The sequence below is a fragment of the Gadus morhua genome, chromosome 2 (assembly GCF_902167405.1).
Source record: "Gadus morhua chromosome 2, gadMor3.0, whole genome shotgun sequence".
NCBI lineage: Eukaryota > Metazoa > Chordata > Actinopteri > Gadiformes > Gadidae > Gadus > Gadus morhua.
This window is the reverse complement of record NC_044049.1, coordinates 13,616,912-13,639,406: the sequence shown is the minus strand read 5'-3', so window position 1 is coordinate 13,639,406 and position 22,495 is coordinate 13,616,912. Positions and strand designations below refer to the sequence as shown.

The following is a 22,495-nucleotide window of genomic DNA, read 5'->3' as shown; positions in this document are numbered from 1 at the left end:
CTACATTGTAGGAGTAATTTCCCAATTTCCCATTAAGCATTAGCATCCGGTATTATATGATAGCACAATGCAGTGAGTCGTAATAACGATAATCCTCCTGTTTTTATGATTGAGATGTGTTCTTGCGATCAATGTGATCCAACACATGAGTAAATAATCACGTGTTTTTTAAGTTTTCATGATCCTGTGCGGATTTCATTCAATCATATCCAGACACAAACGGTGGGTAGTGATACAAACAGGGTAAAGTAATAAAATCCAATTGGTTCATTTGGTAACGTATTCTATCTTTGTAAATAGTAAGAAGTCACTACTAAAGCCAATCTCGGTTTTAGTGCGTTAGTGAACTACAAGGTTGAAAAAACCATGACTATATTCAGAGTTTGTGTTTGGTGTAAGGAAATGGTAAGGCTCACTGCGATATTAGCAAGGCATGTTATGAACTTTTGTCCGTTAGTTTGCGAATACCCCCTGCCTTCATTTTTTCTGTCAATTTATTATCCGTTCGTGGCACAGGCTACTTTTTTTTTTTTTTACAATGTAGTTACAAGACAGGAGGAGCATCCACGTCAACTCGTAGCGAGAGACCTGGAAAACCTGTTCAAGTCCTTTCTACCTGCCTCCAGCGTAGCACCATCCAGTGACTTGCTATTAGATAGGTAGGGAATAATTATTAGCTGTTTTCTGGATCCCAGAATTTTAAGACCTTTTCATGTCAGAAATATAATCACAGGTCCTAGATGAAATGTGATGTTATATAAAGGGTATGTGGTGTTTGTTTTAAATTAACACTAGGCTACACACTAAGCTCCGTTGAACCTAACATTTAACAGAATGTGAAGTTATTAGTTTTGTTGAGTACTACATTTATCAACAGACTGCAACTTGGATATGCTACTGTTCTCTCTGATTGATTAGTGGTAAGGCCGTGTTCTAAATTTTTCTGATATGGTAAATGATTATATCTACTCATCTGAATGCAATGTCTTTGATCTCACAGGGGCCAACTGTACACTACAAGAGACTAGAGTTGAACATAAATTATGACCTCGTTCCTCCAAACCCCGGTGTCCCTAAATCAACGGTCAACTGAACGAGCTGCACTTTATGTATTTGTTTCATTTAATTTAAATGCATTCATCTCAAAGCAACCTTTTTACTTGTAAGCAAATGTTTTTTCTATAGATATTAATAAATGTCTTGTACTGTGTATATAAACATTGCTTCTATATTTAATCAATCATACTCTTGCTTGTATTTGAAATAAGCAATGCCAAAGAAGGCAGTATGGAACCATATAATATATATTATAACAAGAATATACCAGAGAACCTATTTCCTTCAGAAAATGCGGTGAGTGCTGTAATGCAAAGTGAGGATGAAAAAGTTTTAATAAAGCCACATAGTTTAAGACGTAAAGAAATACTAAATGGCTTCAAGTGAAGGGATTGGCAAATAGTCTATATGGAGTAAACGATGTCAAAATGTACACCATTTACACTTTTTTAAACGGGTCTTCAATGAAATTACATCAATACACGACACACAAAGTAGGCATTTAAAGACGGATAGTGAGCACAAACCTTAATGCGACCTTATTGACTTAATAACTTTAACGTTACACACACGCATGCGCTCTATCCGTGTGCATTGACACAGCCACAGAAAATATGTTTGGTACTTGAGCTAAAATAAAACAATCCTAAAATAGTCAAGCATAAAATGATCTGACATTTGTGTAGAACTTGAAGTAGAACTTAAAGAACATAAACCAGAGAACTATGTATAGTCAATGCCAGCTCGACTTGTGCATCATGAATCAAATGTCCTGACAACTGGCGCAGAGGAGTGACAGGTCTGATGGCCCTTCCTCGTGCCTAATTACTATTGGACAGGTCAGGTGCCCATCACCCAGCTTTTAATACTAACGAAGAAAATCGAAAATAACTACCGTAACCAATAGGTGAGTTTCAGATCAAGCATGCGTTGCGTTGCCTCGCATATCATAATGCATTCTGGGATAAAGACTTCAAAAATGCTGGTGATAACTTCCCTATGCAATATTTCACATGACTTTAAAAACTCGCCAGAGCTCCCTCCGTCTGCATTCTGAATAGATGCGGACATAACACCTTCAACATATCAAAACGTTGCCCTGGTTGGTTGGAATTACCAGGTGGGATTTCCCACTTGAGAAATTACATAACTCCTTTCAAAGAGGCGCGCCCTCTCCCAAACTATGCTTGTTCAAACCATGGACCTCTAAAGAAAGCCCTGTTCCAACCACGAGAAGCGCACCTGTGTCCGGCTTGACGTGGTGGGAACTTGACGTATTTCTGACTAGTTCCAACGGATGTTCTCAAGTCTTGTGTATGCATACGCGCAAATGCAGATGATCTGAAACATGCCTATAGAGCTCGTAAGTCCGCCCCTTCCATTAGACCCCCATGAGATTGTAAAATATGAATGGGTTTCAATGGAGAGAAAGTAATTGTTTTCTGGTCCCAGTCTTTATGAGCCCTGGATTACACATGTGGTGCTTGTGGATTTAAATTATAATTTTTCATGCAAAGAAAACAATCGCGAAGAAGCTTGATAATGTTAGGTTTTGTGTAAGGCCGCTTTGTACAAAGAAAGTACAAAGACAGCATGCATTTACCATTTCACTGATATTGAATCGTATTATCGCACGCTCACTCACTAAGCCTCTTCCCTCTTCACCACTCACAGTCAGTGAACGAACAGCGAGTCAGCGGGTCTGGGAGGAGTCGAGTCTGAGAACGAATGAGAGAGAAGAATCAGTTTGGTTCGTTCTTGTTAGAGATTCGTTCATTCGAACTGATTCGGTCGCGAACGACCCATCACTATTCTCAACTCATCTACAGCTCATCAAAACTCAGCAGCTTACCGCTACTTTGACTGACGTTAGTTGCGGCTATTTCATTACAATGAAATGACATACAAAACCTCGTCCGTGAACATGATTGCTGCTGAGTCGCATCAGATCAATAGTTGTGAAGACAACAACTCCCATGAACCCATGCTGCTACACGACGTCATCAAACTAAAACTTAGATAAAAAGTCATCTAGCGAGTAAAGAGCCATCTAGTGTCCGAAATTTACATATTACACCTTTAATGGAGCTATTGTCCCCGTAACAAATATTTGGAAGTTGTTTAATCGCCAAATATGTTGTCGTCAAATGTTGTGGTTCATTGTAATAATCTCTCTTGATTGAAACAAATTCAAATATACATCAAATAGGACACATTGTTCTACTTTTTTTTTTGTGCTCAGGTATGTATTTCGGTATATGTTTTCTGGAGTGTATTTATTTATTTTTAGTATGTATGTTCTTGCATGTGCATGGGTGAGCGAGGCGTCGGGCAGACTGCGTTTGCATATAGGTTCTGTTTGTGGCCACCAAGCCCAGGAATCGAACAGCGACCTCACTCCTTGTGTCAGGTCGCGCTGATGTAGGGGAGCCGCACACAGCTAGGACCAACCATAATAATCCCTTTGTTCTCTGCGAGACCTTCGCTCATTGTGCCGTACCGTGGGCGCCTGGGTCGTTAGTAAACAATGACCGCCTTCATCACGTTAGAGACCTTGCCACTTGTTGATCTCTCTCTCCCCTGTAACCGCTTTGTGTTCGTTACATGTGACCGCTGCAATTTACTCATGAATACCGACCGCATATCAGACCAATATCGCAAATATTCTGGGATTCAGTATTTGACGTAAAAGGGGCTTTGCGCACTCTATCCTCTTTTGTCTCTCTTTCTTGCATTTTCTGCCTCAGTCTCCCACTCTGATATTGAATTCATATGCACAAAAATTCAATTTACGGTATACATCTGCTTGTGTTTGTATATTTCCATATAAAAACATCAGCGGAGGTACAGACAACGTTCCATGTTTCTTTGTTAGTGTTTTTCTCACACTTTGCCTGTCTCCCCCTGCCAATCATTGCTAACGTTGGTCATGGTATTATTTGAGGCAATGCTTATTTTTGTGTTGTGTTCTGATGATCTGGCTCAGGATTTCGTGATGCTATTGAAACGGTCTTCCCTTTTGCTTTCACTTCCCACTCGTCTCTAGAGTGTATAATGAGTCTCTCTATTAACATGTTCTGTTGACACACACACACACACACACACACACACACACACACACACAAACTCTTAGTAAGTAAGAATATTCTCTGTCAGGATGTGGCAATAGAGTGTGATACAAATAATGACAGAGAAAAGATAGTGTTTAATAATAAAAATAAATGTAATTGATATAGCGCTTAATATGATACTCTAAGGCGCTTTACATATTGCCCTATTTAAACTATTTAACAGACATATATTAAGACAGACTAGGATTAAAAGAAAAAAAGAGGTTAAACATGAAGAATAAGGTGGGAGTTAGGTGGGGAAGGCTTGTCTAAAAAGGTATGTTTTGAGTGCAGATTTGAAAGAAGAGAGGGTTGGAGAGACTTTGATGTGGGAGGGGAGAGAATTCCAAAGGGTGGGGGCAGCAACTGAGAAGGCCCGATCACCCCAAGTCCGGAGCTTAGTCCAGGGGACTTGTAGCAGGTTGGCAGAGATGGACCTGAGAAATCGGGAGGGGGCGTGTTGTAAGATGAGGAGAAGAATTCACGTGAGACGAGTTTCTTGTGCTTGTAGGCTATTTATTTCCCTACGTTTTACAATTCTTAAATTGTGCGGGGAAAGGGGACTGGGACAAAGGCAGCATGGAGTCCTGTCGTGCGCGCGCTCGCGTTGCGCGTCCGTGGTTCCTTTTAACAAGGGAATCCCCGATTGGCCACGCCCCCTTCGATAGATTGGTTCCGTGCGTCACACGAATTGGCTGGCATGACGTCACTTTGGGTGGATCAAATTGAGCTGGAAATACAATCGTTAGTGACATGCAATATGGCCACAACATACTCCGGCCCGATGAACTTGTTAGTCAATGTTCATCCACTTCCAACGGGTAAAGTAATTGGATGGGTCTTCTAATAACAAATCCAGACGGCACTCGGACAGCACATGCTCGGATCTTACCGTCTCTTCCCATAAATGTATCTGCAATCCGTCCCATCTTCCACATATGTTTTGGTTGCTTATCCTCATGGATAAGAACAACATCTCCAACCTTGAATATTGATTGGTTAGATGGGTTACTCACATGGTGTGCAGACCGAAGTTCCATTAAATAATCCTTCTTCCAGCGATTCCAGAAGTTTGTACTCAACCTTTGCCGATATTGTAATCTCTTGTTGAGCTGGGTGGCAGTCGTTTTCTCCGAACTGGAATTGCGTAGGCCTAACGGATAGGGAGGAAGGGTAGTAATCCTTTGTCCGGTCAGAAAATGAGCCGGTGTGAGGGGCGAGGGTTCACTGCTCTCCGTGTGCAGGTAGGACAGAGGGCGGGAATTGATCACAGCCTCCACTTCGCAGATCAGTGTTTGGAGTTCCTCAAACTTGAGATAGGATCTCCCCATTATTTTCCTTAGGCACGTCTTAACTGATCTCACCAAGCGTTCCCACATGCCACCCCATCAGGCGGCTCGCTCCACGATGTACTTCCATACAATCCTCTTGTCTGCAAACAATTCCTGTATTTCTTTTCCCTTCATTAATGTCCACAGGAATTTCAGATCCTTTTCAGCTTTCTTAAAGGTCTTGGCGTTATCAGAATAAATGACACTACAGATGCCGCGTCTGGCAATAAACCTCTTAAGGGCAAGCAGGAATGCGTCAGTAGTCAAATCAGAAACAAGTTCTAAGTGCACAGCTCGTGTTACGGCGCATGTAAATAAAGCAATGTAGGCCTTCTTGTTGTCTGGTTTCACATAAATTGGACCAGCAAAGTCAACGCCAGTAATTTCGAATGCTTGGGCCTCATTAATGCGGTCTGTTGGTAACGGTGCACTGATCTGTTGACCTGCTTTTACGCGTGCGCGTCTGCAGATTAAACAACGCTTGACACAACTCTTCGTCATCTGCCTGGATTTCAGTATCCAGTATGTTTCTCTCAATTGGTTCAGATTGGCTCGTAGGCCTGAATGCATCACATCCTCATGTGCCTTTCGGATCAAAAGTTCAGACAATGCGTCATTACCTGGCAAGATGTACGGATGCTTCTGGGTAAAAGACCAGTTCGTTTCCTGCAATCTCCCTCCTATTCGCAGAAGTCCACATTCATCCAGGAATGGTTTCAGTGAAATGATCTTCGAATGTCTATCCACATTGGCATTTTTCAACAGCCCGTTCATTTCCTTTGGGAAACTATCACTTTGAGTTCGTTTGATCCAGTACTGTTCTGCCTGCTGAATCTCCTCTGTGCACAGTTGTCCATTGCGTTTTTCCTTTGTCCGTGCGTTATGCACAAAACGCTGTATCCATGCCGTGATTCTCAAAAGTCTGTTGAGTCCGCTGTACCTGTTCAATTCAAACAGCGGTGAAACTGTACATACTGATTCAGTCTTGACGATTGTGTTCTGAACGACATACTCCATCACATCATCATTTTCGTTCATCAATTGAGGTTCGGTTTCGTGCGTCTGTGCGCCGTCTTTCAGCCACTCCGGCCCGTGCCACCAGAGCGTATCCTCCTGGAGCGCTTGGGCACTCTTTCCGCAGATCTTTCTGCGGTCCGCTGGATTCTCCTTTCCAGAGCAGTGTTTCCAGTTTTTTGGTAACGTCAGAGTCTGAATTTCACTTACTCGATTCTCCACAAACGGTTTCCACTGTTTGGAACTACTCTTAATCCAATGAAAGGTTATCATCGAGTCAGTCCAGAATTGTATTTCAGTGTCCTTCATATTCAGATTGTTCGCTATGAATTTTCCAAGTCTTGCTCCAATAAGCGCTCCCATTAATTCTAATCTGGGTAGTGTCATTTTCTTGAGTGGAGCGACTTTAGTTTTAGACGCGATCAGACTGGTTGTGCACTCTCCATTTCGTTTTACGCATCGCAGATAGGCCGCGGCGCAGTAGGCTTTCTCACTGGCATCTGTAAATACATGAATCTCACGCTCAACTGTTGTATTTACACTTGTTTCACATTTCTTTTCGATAGCATTATCATCATCATAACGACGTGTGGTGGTTATCTTTTTCAAGTAGGGTATCTCTGAGCACCATTGATGCCAGGTTTGCGCGAGATCAATTGGAAGATCTTCATCCCAAGAAATTCCTCTCTCCCACATTTCTTGAAATAGACATTTGACTCGAATGGTAAAAGGAGACAAAAATCCAATGGGATCGAAAATGCGGCAGCTGCCTGTAGAACTCCTCGTTTAGTGTCTCTTTTGTTCTGCAGAAAGTTAATCAATTCGTTAGTTTCAAACAGGAATTCGTCAGTGTCTCTGTTCCATGTTAGACCAAGAACTTTGAGTGGATTTGGGCCTTTGATTTCCACTATTTCTTCATTATTTCGTTGTTTCCATTCGTTTTGCAACTCAGAGGAATTTGTGTTCCATTTGCATAGTTTCATTCCTGCACTTGACATTATTTCTTTGGCTCTCTGATACAATTTGAGTGCATTTTCCTCATTATCTGCTCCTGTTATTAAATCATCCACATACAGACATTCGTCCAGCACTTTGAATTCTTCGGGATATTTCTCTTCATATTTCTTCAGGTGGTGTCTGATAGTTGCAGCCAGTAGAAAGGGGCTTGCTGTTGCACCAAATGGCACACGCGTCATTCTCATAATCGTTAATTTAAGATCCTCAAAAGGGGCGGGTCTCTCTTTGAACCACAAGAATCTAAGCACATCCCTGTCTCTTTCATTCAGGCCAATTTGTAGAAAGGCTTTCGTTATGTCTGCCATCATAGCAACTCTGTGCTGCCTGAATTTTATCAATATGCTTAGCAAGTTGGGGTTCAGATTGGGTCCCGTAAAGAGACATTCGTTAAGTGAGCGGCTTTCTCTCTCATGGGATGACGCATCAAACACAATTCGCAACTTCGTTGTAATCCTACTTTCTTTGATTATTGGATGATGAGGCATGTAATACACTGGATTTTCTGTCTCAACATTAGTCACATCTTCGATAATTCCCTCAGCCTGATATTCTTGGATGACTTGATCATATTGCTCATACAACTCGTCGTTATTATTGAAACGTTTTAAAAGGCCATTCAAACGATTTCTAGCAGTACTGTAATTAGCAGCCAAATTCATATTCTCTTCTCGCCAAGGCAAACTGACTTCATATCTACCTTGTTGGTATTTTACTGACTGCTCGAACTTCCATAGCGCGTCTGTCTCTGGGTTATGTTTGATGTCCATGATCCCCAACGATTCGGTTTCCCAGAAACTGCGCAGTTGTTCAGTCAGTGCTTGTTCTTCTCCGACGCTGATATGTAGAGCATTTACGTCCACTGTTTCAGTTGTTACGTTCATTACAGGGATGGACACAGTTCCTTGGATCAACCATCCGAATTTGCTCTCTACAGCCACAAGTCCATTGTCCAGTCTTTCTGTGCGTCCTGACACAATGTTCCAATAGTAGTCCCCTCCGATGAGAATTCCAAGGCCTTCCTGTTCCATGCCTCTCACAGGGTGATCCGCGACTTGCAGGCCCTTTTCTTCAAGAGAGCGTCTGATTTCTTCGGTGGCCGTTTTAATGTTAGATGAACATACATTTGGGGTTTCTAACAATTCAACTTCAACAGACACATTCGTTTTAAGATTTCTCAGACTAGCCTTAACCTTTCTTTCATTCTTTTGGCATTTACTGAACCAAATACGTGTAGCTTAATTATTTCTGTACCTACTACTGGTAGGTTCAAAGCTTGAGAAATATCTTCACGTATAAAGCTACGTTGACTTCCCCCATCCAATAAAAATTTAGCAATTTGGCTTTGTCCTGGCGCATCCACCCAAATGGTTGCAGTTTGTAAAAGGACTGCTTTACCATTACAATCACCTGGTGAAACTGAACATTGCGTTTGAGCAGTGTCTACCTCTGTTTTAGTCGTGGTCTCTCTTTTCTGGGTTGACTGTTGGTTACAAATTGCTTTATGATGTCGTCTGCCGCACTGTGCACATTCAATACCGTGCGCCCTACAGTTACGCGCAATGTGTCTGGGGCCTAGACATACAAAACACCTGCCTAATCGTCTCAGCTTTTCTCTCCTAATATCCACTGTGGATTCGTTACAGTCAGGAGATCTGTGATCAGGTTTACCACAAAATAAGCAGTCTCTGTCATTCGGACTCCACGTGTGGAATGCTGCGGCTGAGGAGGCCATGGTTCCGAAGTTGGGCCTTCTCGTCCTGCGCTCTGGCGTGCGTTCCTTGTCCGTGCCAGCATTCCTCCATTCGTTCTGAGAAACTTCTTCCTTCTGAGTGAGATTCATAGTTCTTTCTCTGCTCTCCACCTCTAATTTCAGAAAGTCCATCAACAATTTTGCTTTGAGAACATTACCAGCTTCTGATCTTGTGAATTCGAGAGCAATGTCCTCTGGGATCATTTTCAACAAGATTGGACCTAATAAACTTCCATATGTGTCCGCTACAACACCTAGTGCGTCAAGGCTACGCACCTGTATCTCACAATCATCATAAAGTTTGCGCAAAGCGCTTACATCATTGGATCGTTTTACGGGAGTCATGTTTAGTAATTTATTCATATGGGCATTAATCACTAAGTCTTTACGGCCAAATCGTTTCTTGAGTACATCAATAGCAATGTCGTAATTAATACCAGACAATGCCAGGCCTGCTACTGCACTCGCTGCGGTACCAGTCAGAAACGACTTTAAATAACTGAATTTGTCGGTTTTGCTCAAACGTTCATTATCATATATGTTCGTTTCATATTGACTCCAAAATCCTTGCCACTCACAAATCTCCCCAGAAAACTTCTGAATTACTAATTTGGGAAGTTTGACTGTGTTCATTCTTGGAGGCCCAGATCCAGACCTATTTTCACTCTGTCTGGACTGGCCGTCTTCTTCTTCCGTGCGTAACGCACGTTTTATTCTTGTTCTCCGCACACTAATTGCATCCATATATTCCATTGCTGTCGTCATCTCATCTTCCAAATCCTCTTCTTCCGTTTCTACTTCCACATCTCTATCATATTCTTTGAGGATCAGTTCCCTTTCCATCAGCTGTTCAAGCAATTCCTCCAGCTTCTTAAGGCATGGTTCTTCTTCACCTAATGCATCGTCTATCTTATGTGCGAGTTTGGTAGTTGAGGTTCGGACTACTCCCCGCTTTATCTTCAATCGCTTGAGATCCATGACTTACGTTCGGTTTTCCCACGCAGCTTCTTGCAAACAATTCTTCTATCGGGTCAGTCTTCTCCTTCTTTGATCTTCATGGAGGTCGGCAAGGTAGGGGGGGGCTAGGCTGTTTAGGGCCTTGTAGGTGATGAGTAACATTTTGAAGTTGATTCTGTGTTTAATTGGAAGCCAATGGAGTTCACGGAGGACAGGTGTGATGTGTTCTCTGGAGCGGGTACCAGTGAGGAGGTGTGCAGCTGAGTTCTTGACATATTGAAGTTTACTGAGGACTTTGGTGGTGGTGCCGTAGAGAAGACCATTGCAGTAGTCGAGCCTGGATGAAATGAAAGCAGTGTCTCAGCAGCGGTAGTTGACAGGTTGGGGCGGAGGCGGGCGATGTTTCGGAGGTGGAAAAAGGCAGTTTTGGTAATATGGTTAAAATGGGGGAGGAAGGAGAGAGTGGGGTCCAGGATAACTCCAAGGTTACGGATTTTGGTGTGATTTGGGGTGATGGTGGAGCTGTCAATGTTAAGGGTGAAGTTCTGAGTGAGTGAGGGTGTCAGGACCAATGAGTTGAGTTTGAGAAAGCTGTTTTGCATCCAGGTCTTGATGTCAGTCAAACAGTTGGAGAGTGTTTGTAACATGGTGGATGTCATTTGGTGACATTATTGCTACTAGGATGACAGAGGCGTTGCTTCTGTTTAACACAATCAATTATGTAGGCTACTCTGTTTTTATCACATTTGTGTGACTTATGTGTTGTTTTCTACTTCTATAGCACAACAATATTTTGCTGTCAGTATATGTCCACAGTCTGACAATAAAAAAGATGCAACAATTGAGGGGTGTGCAGTATGAGGAAAGCAGCGTTTAAAAAAATATAAAAATATATAGCATTTGGGTTGGTCGATGGCTGATTGCAGTTCCGCGAGTTATCCTGTAACTGTAGAGGAAACGCCAAGATATATAACATCAACGTTCCTATATTATTTTCTTCATCTAGATTAGAATAAACAACAGAGTAGATATTGTATAATATATCGTAGTCTCTTATAGTAAAGAAATCAATAACAGGAGACAATGCTCTGTCCTTGTCCACGTCACCGTCTGTGTGAAACAGATCACACTTCCCCAAGAGGACAGAGGACTCCAAGCGGCGCGTTCTTGGGTGAAATTTACAAACGCAAACCTCCTCCAACCACCCACCCTCATTCAGGGCGGGAGTCAGCCGAGGGCGTGATTGAGGGAGGAAGGAAGGGGGTGGGACCGAAGGGGGTGTGGACGTTCAGGAGACGGAGGGAGGCTAGGCTAGGGGTGGTGGGGGTGGGGGTGTCTCATGCTGCAAGAGAGAGCCTGTGCAGATTCTTGGCAGCCTTTAAAAAAAAAAAAAAAAAAAGGAAAGCTAGGCAAGCCTAGCAGACATATTGAGACGAGGATGGCGGCTGCCGCTTTGCACAAAACCTAGTCCACCTCAGGATGGTCTGCAGGTACCTCTCCACAGGTATTTCACCCCTCTTTTGCACCACTTTCCTGGCTTCTGTTCCCCCCCCCCCCCCCCTCCTTTTCCCCCAGCGGTTAGAACCGACCACTGTGCCTCTGCATTGTTGTGGTCCACCCCCAACTCCGTTAGTTTTCTTCACTGCGTAGATAAGCCCAGGTTTGGATGAGTGCTGCGCCACGGGGTTGTTGTTCAGAGAGTTTGTATAGTTGCTATTGGTTTTCCTTGTGTGTGTCTGTGTCTGTTTAGCTAGTGTAGTTGTCGAATCAGTGGGACCATCGACATGATGGTTATTCTGCCTTTTTTGGCTCCCTTTTAGGTCTTAGAAAATGGCGGTCTCACACTCATAACTGGAGCAACGTAACCAAATGGCAAAGCTTTGTGTATGTCATGTGTACATAAATATATTGACTCATCCTGCCTGTGCACACCAAGGTAGGCAGGCATGTGCACTGGCAACCAAACAACAACAAACTGATCAACACAGGAAAGCGGAAGTGGAGGATAGGAAAGTGTGTCGTAAAGGGCACTGGGGATCTTGGCCAGAGTAATGAATGACAGCTGAAGGAAGAAAGGAAACTGGACCAAGATCATTGCTGTTCTTCTGCTTACTAACTTTTGGCTCCATAAATCGAGGGAGCTCTCTTTTGCTTAGATTTTTGCATGCTCTCGCTGCTTTTGATCTTTCTTTCTCTTCTTTGCTTTTTAGTAAGCTCTCTTTATTTCTGTCTTTCTTGCATTCTATATTTTCCTCCGTCTCCCTGTCTGTCTCTGTCTCCTGACTCTGTGTCCTGGTGATTGGCTGAGCCTAAATACATATCAGGGCTTATGTAGTTATGGAGCGTATTACTTACACACACATGTTGGCTTTCTTGCCGCACGCAGAGCAGCTGTGAGTCATTGTGCCCTTAGACCAGCATTGCAGGGGTCAAAGGGCAGGAGTCGCATGGCTGCCTCGTCCACTCATTGGACTCTGTGGGAGGAGCCTCTGGGTTTGCATGGGCTGCCCTGGGAAGAAATATTTCATAATGGGAATTGTTAATTCCGATATTTTTCATAGTGTTGAGCAAAGCCATTTCATATGTGGGTGGTCTAAATTATATTCAAGTCATTACCATTTCATCACATTGAATATGATTAAAGTTCATCTGAATTTTTGTCTCTTCTGTTGCAGAGCTGCCCCCAAAGAGTGGCCAAGGAGCCCAGTATAGAAGTCCCTTCCGGGGACACCAGCCTGCCAATCAGAGCGTTAGTGGAACATCACTTTCCACAAATCCCAGTGGCTGGGATCAACCAATCATCGACCAGCGGGAGTCCGAGGCCTTGCCCTCAATCAACCACAGCGAGAGTCGTGACTCTCAAGGAGGATGTCCTACGGGTGCTGACCCGAGTAATCTGGCTAGAGACAGCAGCAACAGTTCGGCCAGTATGGCCACAGGAGCCAATGGTCAGACAGGCAACTTCCCTGCCAGCCACACAAGCAGCAAGGCCAACTCTGGACCCAGCCCTGCCAATCAAAGTGGGGCCAACATGCTGTCCAACCAGGCCGCAGCCAATCGCAGCTGGGGATCTGGACCGGGGTCTGGCCATTGCCCTCCTCAGTCCTCAATGGGGGGCGAGGGGAAGAGTGACGTCCAATTAGGAGCAGGTGTCATGGGCTGGGGTTCCTCCTCCTCCACGTCCAACTTTAACTTGAATTTGAACCCCAACGCCAACCCGTCTGCCTGGCCGGCATTGGGGCACGACGGGGCCGGTACAGGGGGAGGAACAAACCCCAGCTCCCCACCTCAACCCCTACCCACCCTCTGCAACCTAGCTGGGGGCCCAACAGCACAGGCCAATGGCAGCACCGGAGCCAACGCCAACGGAAACGCCTCGGGGAGCGGCAGTGCCTGGGGTGGCACGATGCCCTCTGACCCTTCAGAGCCGCACCCTCCCTCGTCAACGAATGTGTCTTTCAGCTCCGAACCTCAGAGCCTTAACACGGACGGACAAAATCACACTAACAAGCAGGAGCCTCCCAGCCCCATGCGCAACATGCCCGGCTGGGGCGGTGGCCCCGTGGGAGTGGGGCCCCGGGGCCACTCCCAGCCCGGCGCTCCGCAGGTGAACGGAGAGGACGGCGGCGCCGCATGGGGCAGCGGGGAGCCCAAAACGGCTCCGTCCAAGGAGGCTTCCGGATGGGACTCTGGTTCAAACTGGGGTCTCCGAGGAGGTGCGGGAGGATGCTCCGGCGGCTGGGGCAAGCAGCAGAGCAGCGGAGACTGGGGGAAGCAAGGTGCCACTGAGGCTCCGGGGGGCTGGGACGCCCCTGGCTCCCCTCCCCAGGACCAGAAGGCCAATTCCTGGGGCAGGGCCCAGATCACCGCGGTCACCAGTGAGGGCAGCAGTGATAACGCCGAGGGTCTGACCCGCTGCCCAGACCGACCTTCAAGGGAAGAGGTGCCCCCGGCGCTGCCTGCCGCTGACGTCGATCCCAGGGTGCTTTGCAACACGGGCTGGGGTCAGACCCCCGTGCGCCAACACACTTCATGGGACATGATCGAGAAGAACCGCAAGGCCGAGAAAGCCGCTGAATCCTGGGGCTCGCGTCCCTCAACCTGCAGCGACGTCCAGGGGCCCTCCAACACCAATATGGCCCCTTCCCAGAGGTCGGACCCTGTGAGCAAAAGCGATGGCCCCGAGCCCCAGGGAGCCCCGGGCTGGGGTGGAGGCGTGGCCCCTACCAACCAGACCAGCTCAGGCTGGGGGGATCAACCCAGCAACAAAAAGCCCCCCCCTGGTGGTCCTGGGGGATGGGGGAACAGCCAGCCAGGAGGAGTCCAAATGAATGTACCGAAAAATGCTGGTCCGGGATGGGGAGAGGAGAAACCTGCCAGCTGGGAGGACCCTCAAAATAAAACGAAGGCCCAAGGCTGGGGAGAGACGCCCAAAGCCTCCCCTGGCTGGGGTAAGAGCGGAGGAAACGGTGGCGGGGGCGACTGGGAGACAGACGAAAAGCAGAAGGAAAACTCCAACCCAAACACAGCCTGGGAAGGAGAGGCAGGAGGCTGGAAGGAGAACCCCAGAAGCTGGAGCAAACCTGCCCAAGGAACTGGGCTGTCTGGGAGAGGTGGGGCTGGAGGTGGTGGAGGTTGGACAGAGCCTGCCAGCCAACACCCAACTGGTCCAACCCCGGGATCTGGGGTATCTGGAGGTGGAGGTTGGGCGGAGCCAGCCAGCCAGCGCCCCACAGGTCAGACTCAAGGATCTGGGGCATCCGGAGGAGGAGGTTGGGCGGAGCCAGCCAGCCAGCGGCCCACTGGTCCTGCCCAAGGATCTGGGGCATCCGGAGGAGGAGGTTGGGGAGAGCCAGCCAGCCAGCGCCCCACTGCGGCATCCGGAGGAGGAGGTTGGGGAGAGCCAGACAACCAGCGCTCGACTGGTCCTGCCCAAGGTTGGGGGGGTAAAAACCCAGATGTGCCCAACGGCAGTGGGGGTGGCGGAGGAGGAGGCGGAGGAGGAGGAGGAGGAGGAGGAGGCGGAGGCATGGGGTCTTGGAGCGGCCCAGGACTCGTTAAGCAGAGCGGCAGCTGGAGCGGGAAGAAGCCGGAGCCCCCGGGATCGTCGAGCGGCTGGGAAGAGCCCTCCCCGCCATCGATCCGCCGGAAGATGGAGATCGACGACGGCACGGCGGCCTGGGGGGACCCCGGCACCTACAGCAAGGCGGTGAACCTCTGGGACCGCAACAACCAAGGGAAGTCCCAGGGTAAGGCCCCCCAGGGGGGGTCCTCCAATCCCCCCGCCCCCAGCAACAACCACGGCCAACACCACCACCCGCACGGCCACTCCCACCCATACCACGGGGGGCCGCCGCCTCCCGCTGTCCCCAGCCACAGCCAAACCCACCCGCCCCAGAACCCCAGCCTCCCCAGCGGGCCCCTGGAGCCCAGCGTGCCTCACCAGACGGGGCCCTCTCCTCACAGCAGGACCTCAGCCATGAACCAAGGTAGGACCGCTGGTTTATTATGTTCGCTCAGTGTTCATAGACCAGGCGGTAATGTGAAACCCCTCTCTTTGTCCGATATTAATTAATACAAAATTGATGATTGAATGAGGAATGATCTGTTTATAAGACTCAAGCTTCAACAAAATAGCATTTTATTAAAGAATTGGATGTAGTAGATTAGTTGTATCATACTGTTACTGCCGTTTACAATGCGTCAAATGTCGGGCTTGTGTCTTATCTAATGCACAATCTGGTCTCCCGCTGGTGAGGTTGCACTACAGTGCTTAGCTCAAAGCTGCTGATCCACTTAAAGGTGAAATCTCGACCTCATTTACCTCCTGCTCCTCCTAACGACTGGTCAAATGAGCCCCTGGTCTCCTCCTCAGATTTCACAACAAGCACGTCCCAAAACGTGCCCTGTAACCCTGGCAACACCATTACCACACACACACACACACACACACACACACACACACACACACACACACACACACACACAGAAAATAGCAACTTGCACTAACTATTATGGTTGCAGCGAAGTTTGGGACTATAGGGGGCAGTCTGGCGGCCATCTGTCAGCCGATGAGAGGGGAAAGGAGGAGGGGATCGGGAGGAGGGACTGCAGGGAGCCTAGCGTAAAATCTTTTAATATATTTACCAATGTGGTCCCTGCAGGAAACATTGTACATTGTGTCGTCATTGTACGAGTAAAACACCAGAGAGGTGTTGAGTTAGAGAGGACTGGTTGGGAATTGAATGGACAGATTCATAAGAAGATCTTTGGTAGAGCACTTTGATTAACGTAACTTTTGAATGATAAGGTTGTGTACCACATCTTCTCAATGTGTTTTTTGTAATCATTCTTTGTCTTTATATATCGGTCAGTTTGCCGTTTCCTGCTTAGAAAAGTGCTGCGTGTTTAAATAGAAACGTTAAACCGCTGACCTCTCCCTGGAGAAAGGGGCTTAACTGCCTGGAACAGAGAGGGCCAGTTTAGCCCCAGCTAGCCACGGTGTGTCCCAAGGCAGAAGCCACTCAATTGGGCCAAGTCCCTGATAGTCCCCCCTACCACCACATGCAATATCAGCCAGGGCCAGTCACAGACCTCTCCAAAAAGTTCTGGCAATTCCTCCCAGAGCATGGGACTGAGGATTTTTAAGTGTTAATGGATTTAATTTGAAAAGATATATACGTATATTGTCCTGAAGGTTGGGGTGAGATACAGGGCTCCCATGCCAAACCAGAGGGGTCCTGGGGGGACCAAGCGCCCCAGCAGGCCAACGCGGACAATGGGACGTCGACCTGGGGGAAGTCCAGTGGGGGCTGGGGCGAGGTGGGCCCCGAGAGCTACAGTCGGGGAAACCAACCCATTGGATCTGCATCTTGTAAACCTGGTGAGTGTGTGTCAGACAGCGTTGACATTGTGCACCTGAATGCTCAATAGATGGATGGAGAGGCCTCTAAGTTGTGTGTGTGTGTGCGTGTGCTTGCATGCGTCCGTGCGTTTGCGTGCGTCCGCAACTCGGAAAGAAAAGGCTTAATTTTTTATGCAGCCATTTGAAACGGGGGTCAAGGATATTGAGGCTAGGGCAGTGGAAGACCAAACGCAACGCCACACTGACCCCTGGTGGCGGCATTGATGCACTACATGTTCTACTCTCCAGTAGATCCAATGTCCCTGGAACCGTTAAGGGGTTGACAGCATGATTTTCCATCCCATTGTTGACACTATCTCCTTGTTTGTGTCCAGCCCCAAAACCTATGCAAGACAGCTGGGCTGGAGGAGATGAGGAGCAGATGGGCATGTCGGGCGGCCAGTGGGACCCGGATGAAGGAGACGCGTGGAACAGCGGCATGTCCCAGGAGAACAACTCCTCATGCAACTCCTGGAGCAACGGGCCGAAGAAGGGCCTGCAGAAGGTACAAAGGTGCCCATGGAGGGACAGAATGAACGATTCTCTAGCAGGATGAAAGGCATGTAGAGTCAGAAAAACAATCATAAATTAATTTATAATTAATTCAGGCCAACATGAATTGGTCTAGTTTTGGCTTTGATTTTATAGTCAATGAGTGTAGCCAATCGAAGCTTTTCACCCCACTTTGTACCATTAAGATTGTGTACATAGCAAACCATTTTTTATTCAATTTCCATCTGACTATCCCAATGCATCAATACAAACGACACAAATCAAGTCACCATATATAGGTTCTATGTCAGTACTCTCTTTAACATGAAACCATTGCAATATTAATCTACTGAGCAGCAACTGACTTTCACCCTTCACCACATCATATGTGCTATTAATAAATTAAGATGCATATTCTTTATCAAGCGATATCTACGTTTTTGTTGTAAATAAATCGCTGTAAAGGAGCTAGCTATCGCCGAATGAGGTAACAAAATGGCAATTGAGCCTATGGCCCAATAATGAAAGCCTTTTTATAGTATTTGCAGTATTGTGTTTGGTTGGTACAAACTGGGTGTAGGTTGTTACACTGTTTCTATGGGAAAAATATTCAAGATTGCTTTGAACCATTTTATTTCAGCCCCAAACCCCCAATCTGTGGCTGCTGCCACTTGCCAAGTCGCCATTGTAAATAAGAATTTGTTTTTAATGGCTTGCCTGTTTAAATGAAAGTTTAATAAAAATACCTGTATAAGCTTATGTGTCTCTCTCTGTCCTCCTCCAGATGCAAGGGAAGATCCCCGGGAAACAGGAAGAGGCCTGGATGCTGAATCGCCTCATCAAGCAGCTGACCGAAATGGGCTTCCCTGTGAGTTCAACTCTGATCTTGTCGGTCTTGTTGACCATTAGGTTGATGCACGCCGCGTCCCAAATCCCCATATGGAAATCCCAGTACTTTGAGCGCATTTCAGGAATTTTTTTCGGCAACCTGAGCACCCCCGACAGCAACGCAAATGGGACTGGAGTAGCTACCACTATTAGTATGAAGTCTACAAAGACGAAAGAGTTCATAAACAAGATTGGGCCAATTCAGTCTGCTTTAAGTAATCAAACAGGGAAACTACCTTAAAAACATAACGTTTCCAAGATGTGGATTTATTAAAGAATGCATAACCACCAGTCATAATCCCACTCATCGGTGAACTGCCATAGGCTACAATATTTAACAGTCTGCAGCAGTCGATTACAACGTCCAACAGTGGGTTAAGCCTCTAGAACACTAATGATACTAATGGCGCATTTCCACTGGAGGCTGCGAGTCGGTTCAGTATGCAAAGGTACGGCACGGTTAGCATTTCCCCTGCCAAAAGTGGGCCTGATCCGGACTGAGCCGTATTGAGCCGTACTCGTCTCACATTACTCCTCCATTGGGGTAGAGACGCCTGAAAGGGTGCCGGCAAGTTCGAGCTACACACGCCGTCAATTGATTGGTCGACAGAATCGTCACTTCCGTGCAACAGGGGGATAATGACAAACAAACAATTTATTGACAAAGGCCAAAGCTTCGTATATTGAAGAAAATTATTATTCTATATATTATTATAGAGTGAGATAGAGAGGAAGGTATGGGAGATAGAGGGGAAGACATGCAGCAAATGACCACAGGCAGGACTCGAACCCGAGTCGCTGCGTTTAGGACTGAGCCTATTATGGTACGCGCTCTACCCGGTGAAACACCGGGGCGCCCCTTAAGTCAACTTTTTTAACTTTGAAAATTTGTTTTTGAATTTTTGAACATTGAAAAATAAAGGTGACAATGATTTGTTGAACATTTAAAGAGTTAAATTCAGAGGCAAAAAATACAGACACGTTATTTCAATTCATAAATATTCTGTGCTTAAAATTCAATGGCTTTTTATTTTCAATATCCGATGAGACAGATTTACTTCCATATATTTTACGCTGGTAAAATAGTCACAGTCACAGTAGGCAGCACGCCGGTATGCTGCACCAACAAACATCCAAAATGTAACATCTCCCCCTTGTAACTGCCATTGTTAATGCAGCAGAGAAAGATATGCTTTAGACACCAGTACTTAACATGTGCCTAGTCGGAGTACTCAGTCTTGCAGTGTGGCGCAGGAGATGTTTGTGTACCCTTGAACAAAGCCCTATCTCATCTCTGAGATATTTGAATCCTGTCTGTTGTAATGAGATTGGTGGATTCAAACACAGAATTAAAGTGTGTGTGTGCGCGTGTGTCCCTGCCAGAGGGACCCAGCCGAGGAGGCCCTGAAGACCAACAACATGAACCTGGACCAGGCCATGAGTGTGCTGCTGGAGAAGAAGCTGGAGTTGGACAAGCGGGGCATGGGCATGGCCGGCCATGACTACAGCAACGGCCTCATCAACAAGGCCCTGGGGGGGCCCCGGCCCCCGCTCCTCTCCAAAGACCCCCCCATGGACCGCCGCTCCCCCTTCATGGATAAGGTCCGTCATCTTCTCTCTGTGCGTTTAGGGTGACTCACACTGCCAAATATGCCCATCTTATGCCCGCCTTTTTCCCAGCGTGGTCCGCGCGTTTATATTGACCGAGCTAATATACCGGCTTGATTTCACACCCCAATTTACCCCTCTCGAACCCTATACATATTGGGGATTTACGATTAGACGGCTTCGCGCTTCAAGGGGCGGGACTTGGGTAGAGGTGTTGCTGCATTGTCCCTACAACAATTCGCGAGTTGCTGACCATCATGAGAGAGAAGGTGATGCATTTAACAAAGACGTTGAAAGATGGTGTTATCTACGAGAAAGACGCAGAGGAACTTTCCTTATGAGGCTTTAAAAAACATGTGTTCAGCAATATAAAGAATATGTTGCCGTTTTTGCACTTGTAAATAGTAGCCTACACTGAGATGTCATCTACTCTTTTGTGACAATACTTCCAAGGTTATATTAAGCCTATTTGTAGCGATTCAGGGGTATATAAATAAATGCCGAACACATTTGACTTTGTCATGTTTAATGGTCAATTATGTGTAGTTTGGTTAAAATTATGTAGCATACACTCAACCATGTCTATCTCAACTATCGATAATATTTGTATTTATTATTGCATCTCTATTACTGCTTCTTTCTTGACATATTCACTGTCAACTTTTGGTAGTTTTATAGTTATTAAAACATTATTCTTAATTATACTGTACTGTACCTGTAGGCAAAGGACAGTGGCAAGAATTAAATCAAGTTTTAAATACATCTCATCTTATTGCATTTTTTTTTATATTTCTGCAGGCTGGGATATTTGGGAGTGGTGGGCCAGCGCAAGGCCGCGCCCTTCATCATCATCAGCAGCATCAGCAGCATCAACATCAGCATCAGCAGCATCAGCAGCATCAGCAGCAGGCCCCGCCCCCGCAGCCACCAGTGCCACCGCCCGGCTCCTCCCAGCCCGGTCTACGGGCTCAAGTGCCTCAGATACTCTCCCCTCAGGTAACGAGAGAGAGACACACACACTGGACCAATACTTTAAATCACTTTAAATGAGCTCAATGTAAATTCAATTTTTTTTTGGTTTTGCTCTCTCTCGCATTGCAGGTTCAAGCACAGCTCTTACAGTTTGCAGCAAAAAACATTGGTCTGAACCCTGCACTTTTAACCTCACCGATTAACCCTCAACACATGACCCTCCTCAACCAACTTTACCAGCTGCAACTGGTGGGTGACGTCCTGCGCCTACCTCACTCCTCCCTGCTCATTAATGACTCACACATGAAACATGTCCAAAACCCAATTACTGTCAGGATTTCGTTTGATAAAAGCACTTTGTTATGTTATTCATGTAACGTTATGTAATGAATGTGAATTATTATATCGAGCATAAAAGCATCACTGTAGAGAACATAAATACAGTTTAAATACGAAGACCCAGATGTACCACATGTAGGGTTTCTAGCCAGGGTTAATTTGCAAGCCCTGTCCCTGGTTAGGCTACTGTTTACTATGAATAGTAATAGTAATCCTCTCAACACGTGTGTTTTATGTCTCAGGCATACCAGCGTTTACAGATTCAGCAACAGATGTTGCAGGCGCAGCGCAACGTCTCTGGCCCCATCCGACAGCAAGAGCAGCAGGTGTGTGTGGGTTGTGGAAAGCCTTTCTCTTCATAATGCTCTTGTATTGAAGGCTGGATTGGAATGGTAATGGAGAGGGATGTGTCTTTTCAAACACTCACCCCAGTCCCCTCTCTCTCAACAATGAATGCACACAACGCTTGATAAGCTGTGTCTGCATCCTCTGTGTGTTTACTCATTGCTAGGTAGGATGTGTATTGATGTTAGCACATTGCTAGGTTCTCACAGTATTAACGTTGGCTAAAGGCAAAGTTATCTTGGTATTGACGGGAGCATATTGCTTCTCTCAGTATGACACTAGCAAATGCCTAGGTATGATTGGTATTAACATTAGCTACGGGGTAAATCCTCTCAGTTTTAATATTTGTACATGGCGTTACGTTGCTACGTTACTACCTTATATGGCTAAATATCTCCATGGTAACTCCTCCTCCGTCCATCCAGGTTGCACGTACAATCACAAACATGCAGCAACAGATCCAGCAGCACCAGCGGCAGCTGGCCCAGGCCCTGCTGATGAAGCAGCAGCCGCCACCGCCCACCTCCCACGCCGGCCTGCACCCAGGATCCGTCAAATCAGCCCTGGACTCCTTTCCAGGACATCCCCATGCTTCGGGCCTTCCAGACCTGCAGACCAAAGAGCCACAGTCTTCTCCCCACGCCTACAGCACCTACCCACACTGTGAGTAGCATTGAGTCTCAAAAAGAGAAGCTATGGGCTAAAACAAAGC

At 46.4% G+C, this 22,495-nt stretch overlaps 1 protein-coding gene across 4 annotated transcripts in view; it reads left to right on the top strand.

Moving 5' to 3' along the window:
* Positions 1 to 22,495, top strand: part of LOC115560677 (trinucleotide repeat-containing gene 6C protein) — a 79,020-nt gene that overhangs the window by 42,968 nt on the left and 13,557 nt on the right. For 3 of the 4 annotated variants that reach the window (XM_030380163.1, XM_030380182.1, XM_030380172.1), the window contains 9 exons: positions 12,911 to 15,724; positions 16,933 to 17,118; positions 17,475 to 17,644; positions 18,416 to 18,499; positions 19,903 to 20,121; positions 20,926 to 21,123; positions 21,229 to 21,348; positions 21,681 to 21,764; positions 22,209 to 22,446. In XM_030380163.1, coding sequence (XP_030236023.1) covers positions 12,911 to 15,724; positions 16,933 to 17,118; positions 17,475 to 17,644; positions 18,416 to 18,499; positions 19,903 to 20,121; positions 20,926 to 21,123; positions 21,229 to 21,348; positions 21,681 to 21,764; positions 22,209 to 22,446 — 4,113 coding nt within the window. Of the gene's footprint in view, positions 1 to 11,541; positions 11,740 to 12,910; positions 15,725 to 16,932; positions 17,119 to 17,474; positions 17,645 to 18,415; positions 18,500 to 19,902; positions 20,122 to 20,925; positions 21,124 to 21,228; positions 21,349 to 21,680; positions 21,765 to 22,208; positions 22,447 to 22,495 lie in introns of those variants that run through there. The other variant, XM_030380191.1, reaches the window with a different exon arrangement.